Here is a 4,539-nt window from a genome sequence, read left to right as displayed (position 1 = left end):
TATTGATCCACCTGTAGGATTAACTTTTGAACAATTATCCAGATCAACTTTTGTGAAAATATACAAGAATACACGTACATGTTGATTACATATATGTTATATATCAACTTACAATGAGATTCAAACCTATTATTTTTGCATCCATACATAGATTTGGTACGGTATATTATTTGATTGCAATGTTGATTTATAAAGTTAAAATGTTGCTATTTCAGTTTAACATGGTAATAGTATTTAATTAATTACTTATTGTTTTAAGATTATTTTGATTTACATTTCATCGAGTTGATAGGATTTAAGGTTGATCTTGAACCGTTGTGTACCAATATGTATAATCCAAAATTTCATGGTCCCATCTTGATTCAAAATTTAAGAAATAGTCCTACATGGGTGGTCACACAGTGTCCATCTTTCAGAACTGTTTACCTTGAAAACATGATCATTTTAATTGTCAAGTTTAAAAATTATACACATTTATAAAATCGATATGTCTATTAGTAGTTTATTAGCTTCAATTATTTCCTTAAATTTTTCTTTGATGAACAATAATTTTCATATTTTATAACTGTGAACATGTGACCCTTTGCCCAAGAGTTCATAAATCATATATACCAATACTAATTTCAAGGCAAGAAAATTAAAAGTTCAATTCAATTTATGAGATAGAATCTATAAAAGAGATTTAAGAGTTAACGTTGTCAATGACGTCCACACTCCCGAAAGAACCATCTGATTTTTCCGAATACAAAATTTGGGTCCCAGATGAACCCATAACCATCCAATTAAACTGGATTTGAGAGGTCAATTCTTCTCTTTAAACAGTACGAAAATAGTAAGACATAAAGAGCATTAAGCAAAATACAGGAAAAAAAAATCAAGGAGGAACTAACTCTGTAAACTTTTGCATTGAAAATTTAACTGATATTACTGGAAACAGAAGGGTTGATATTAGGTCTCTTACAATTCCACCCGCCTTTCCTCGCACAATTCTCCAAACATCTTTAACTATTAGTCATTCCACATTGTGAAAACTCCGGGATTTGAGCCCTGAACTGATTCCCCAGACCAGCCGCCATAGCCCCCAGAAGGCATATCGTAATCAACCTTGACCAGGGCTAGCTCTTCCGTTGATCCCACTGCATTTCCTGCAGTCGAATTGGAAGCCATGCCAATTCCATTCCCTAGATAACCTCCGCTATAACTCCCAGTAAAGCTGCCATTATTATCCACTACAGATGGTGAAGAACAGCCCATATTCATCAACCCATGAAGCAAAGCGGGGTTGTTTTGCATATAACTGTTGTAAAATTGAGAATTCTGGCTCGACTGGTGCAAGTTATAAGACCCTGATTGCTGGTGCAATTGCAGTTGTGTTTGGATATAATTCTGATGAAAGGATGAGCTGTCTTGAGTATGTTGAGAATTGATATCGTGGTTTTGCAAAGTTAGCAATGGTTGAGGTTGCTCAAATGGAACCTGCATTAGAGGGTAGGCCTGTAACCTGCTAGAGCTAGAGCTTCCATATTGGAAACTTGAACCAAGAGCTATCATTTCTTCACGTTTCCTTGAGGATTCAAGCGCTTGAGCTTCCTTTAGCCGTTTAGCAGCTCCTCCTCCAATTGGCAATGTATTGCTCTCAAGAATGGCTTTTACATCATAACGACTCATGTCAAAGTTGGTGACAGCATTAAGTCCTCTGAATTTAATTGCTGCGATGTCATAAGCTTCAGCAGCTTCCTCTTCAGTACCTTAATTAGTAACAAACTAGTGAATACTTTAATCTTATGATGATTCAGAAAAGAAGCCAATAATATTAAAATGCTCAAACAAGTGTTTGAGTTATTGAAAGTCTCAAAAGATAGAACATATATGCTTCAAATTCTCTTTTATTTTAGTATGTACTAATATTGATGTGCAAATGTAAATTTAACTAAACTTACTGAAAGTTCCTAGGTAAAGATCTTTGTTCCCTGCAACTCTTCCGATCCTCGCTTGCCATCTGCCGTGCTGATGATGTCTGTATGAAGATACCTGTATGTTAGAGAGGGCCAACGGGAAGTGATCAATGGAGAGATACATGCAGCAAGCTGTTAAGCTTGTAAGTCTACCTTGTTACTCCTCGGTACATGGATGCACCCCTTGAGAAACCGCTGCTCTTCCTTATAACATAATTAGAAAAAAAGATTATTATTATTATTCTTGTCTAGTTCCAAGGCCTGCTTCATAATTGACTAAAAAAAACTTTTATGAATGTACCTTCGAATGGCGGCCACAAATTCTTGTCTAGTCATGTGCTTCATTTCTTCCAGCTCCTTCTCGTAATTACTAATCTACAAAAACACAACAAATCAAAGTCACTTTTAAAACTGAGAAGAACTTTTCATACTATTTATCTCTTGGTTGCACTCCACTAATGCAGCAGTAGAAAGCCGATATACCGGGAAATTAGTGGTGGTGGATGTTCCCCAGTACTTCAGTGCAGCAAGATCATAAGCCCTAGCTGCTTTCTCTTCTTTGTCATAGCCACCTTCTCAAAATGGAGTTTAAAACAGTTTTGCAGCCAAAATTTGAAAATTTTGATGAAAGAAGGAAAAAAAAAGGAATCAAAACAATAAATATATATTGGGAGAACTCTACTCACCCAAGTAGACTGGAATAATGATGCGAAGCAAGGTAACCATGAAAAAAGGAAGATAGATAAATAGGTTAGGGAACATTAAAATTAGTTCTTATATTTGGATAAAATTTTAAGGAAACCCTAGATGAAGTCCAAGCTCTACCTTGTCTCCCCTTCCTTGATTGGCCTTCTCTCCTACAGCTATTATCCCAAAGATGAGCTTCATATCTTCCAGTCCACCTATGCCTGCAATTGCAACATGAATCCATTTCAAAATTCAAATTTGTAAGAAGAGAAAAACTATTATTTGTTTGATGAAATTATCCATACTCACCTTGTCACACCACGGTATATGGATGTTCTTTGCCCAAAAGTGTCCAAGGTTCTTCTAGGGGGAGCCTCAACGATATTAGTACTATTTTCGCCACTGGTTTCACAGGTTGAACCCTTGCTGCCACTACCCATGGATAATGTCAGTGACTGCAAATTGTTAGCATTTTCTTGGAACTCATAGTTGTTGTTGGCAGCTACAACATTGTTTTGCACCGGCATAATACTGTTGTTTTGAAATGGGTAGTCAGAATCATTAGCCTGATGAATTTCATTGAAGGCCGCAAGATCCAAAGATGGACTTTCGGATTTCGAAACTCCAAGGAAATCTGAAACCTTCGGAACTTCACTTGTATCATTGGTATTTATGAGGTTCCATTCTGTGAAGATGATAAGTGAGGAGTTAGATCGAGAAAGGGCAAGAGAGATAGAGAGAGAAAGAATAAGAGAAATGTACCTTGGGCATGGAATGGATGCTCCATACTACCATTCACTAACCCTAGATTGAGCTGATGAGACTGAGAGGAGTGCAAATGTGTTGGCAATGAAGGATTAGTGGGAGAAAGAGGGAAAGAAAGCCAGTTGTTTGAATTCATGGAACCCATATATCTATTATAAGTCCAAAGCCTATACTTTGCAGCCGTCCAACAAATCAAAAATCTTCTACATAGCAACAAAAAAGACATCAAGAATAGAAATGATAGAAGAAAACTTTTTGCTAATTAAAAAGCACATAGAAACAAATTTCAGTATATAGTAACCAAAGATGATGACGATGATGATGATGATGAGGTAGTATTAAAGGTTTACCAAAGTGACTACTGTCTACTGATCTCCTTCTCTTTTCCTCTCTCTTTCTTTCTTTAAGCTTTTATGTTAGCAGAAGAATGTATTGTAGAAGAAATTAGAACATGAGAGAAGAGGAAGGAGGCTGAAGGGAGAAGAAGATGGATAGGAAGATACATTGTAGTAATTAAATTGCTTTATATTATCTCTCTGTGTCTCACACTTTAAAAGAGCGATTTTTTTTTTCCTAAGGGACCCCTTTGGCAGAGGTCATTTGAAGTGGTGTGATTGTAGAAGCAACAGTTCCCAACACATGAAAATGAACCAAGTCATGACATGAAATAATAATTGAATAATATATATTAAGTAATATATATTAAGGGACACGAGTGTGTGACTGATTAAATATATATCAGTCTTTGTAGCGAGACAAACCCACAATTCCAACTGGAAAAATCCAATCCCCACCTCTCTTAAACTTTATAATAAAGTCTAATATTTATTTCTCTTTCTATGCCCCACTTGGGTCATCGAAACTCTCGGGTCCTCGTTCTAAGCAATTCATGACTCCTCAAAGCCCAGCATTCCCACACTCTGCAAATAATCTCCTAGTCTAAAACCATTGACCACTCTACTCTACGTAAAGCTACCTCTCTCTCTCTCTCTCCTTGCTTTGATTTCAAAGGAGTAAAAGAGAAATTAGTAAATGAAGAATGAAGAGTGATGGAGAGATAGAGATGGGGTTGGGCTCTCCTAATTTCCTCATAACCAAAAATCCAATATTTTTGTAGATCCCCGTGTTCCCC

General features: G+C 36.5%; 1 protein-coding gene across 1 annotated transcript; it reads right to left on the bottom strand.

The window, feature by feature from the left end:
* Positions 1-881: 881 nt before the first annotated feature.
* LOC111304003 (AP2-like ethylene-responsive transcription factor PLT2) lies at positions 882-3,601 on the bottom strand. The gene is made up of 9 exons (XM_022900533.2): positions 3,405-3,601; positions 2,952-3,327; positions 2,781-2,863; positions 2,642-2,650; positions 2,439-2,527; positions 2,257-2,330; positions 2,109-2,159; positions 1,941-2,017; positions 882-1,748 (listed from the first exon to the last, which is right to left on the bottom strand). Exons 1-9 carry the CDS (start codon positions 3,550-3,552, stop codon positions 1,009-1,011), a joined length of 1,647 nt encoding a protein of 548 aa, XP_022756268.2. The 5' UTR covers positions 3,553-3,601; the 3' UTR covers positions 882-1,008.
* Positions 3,602-4,539: the final 938 nt, after the last annotated feature.

The sequence above is a fragment of the Durio zibethinus genome, chromosome 13 (assembly GCF_047325235.1).
Source record: "Durio zibethinus cultivar Kanyao isolate XHJ-2024 chromosome 13, ASM4732523v1, whole genome shotgun sequence".
Classification (NCBI taxonomy): Eukaryota; Viridiplantae; Streptophyta; class Magnoliopsida; order Malvales; family Malvaceae; genus Durio; species Durio zibethinus.
The sequence above is the reverse complement of the archived record's forward strand: the minus strand, read 5'-3'. Positions and strand labels throughout refer to the sequence as shown.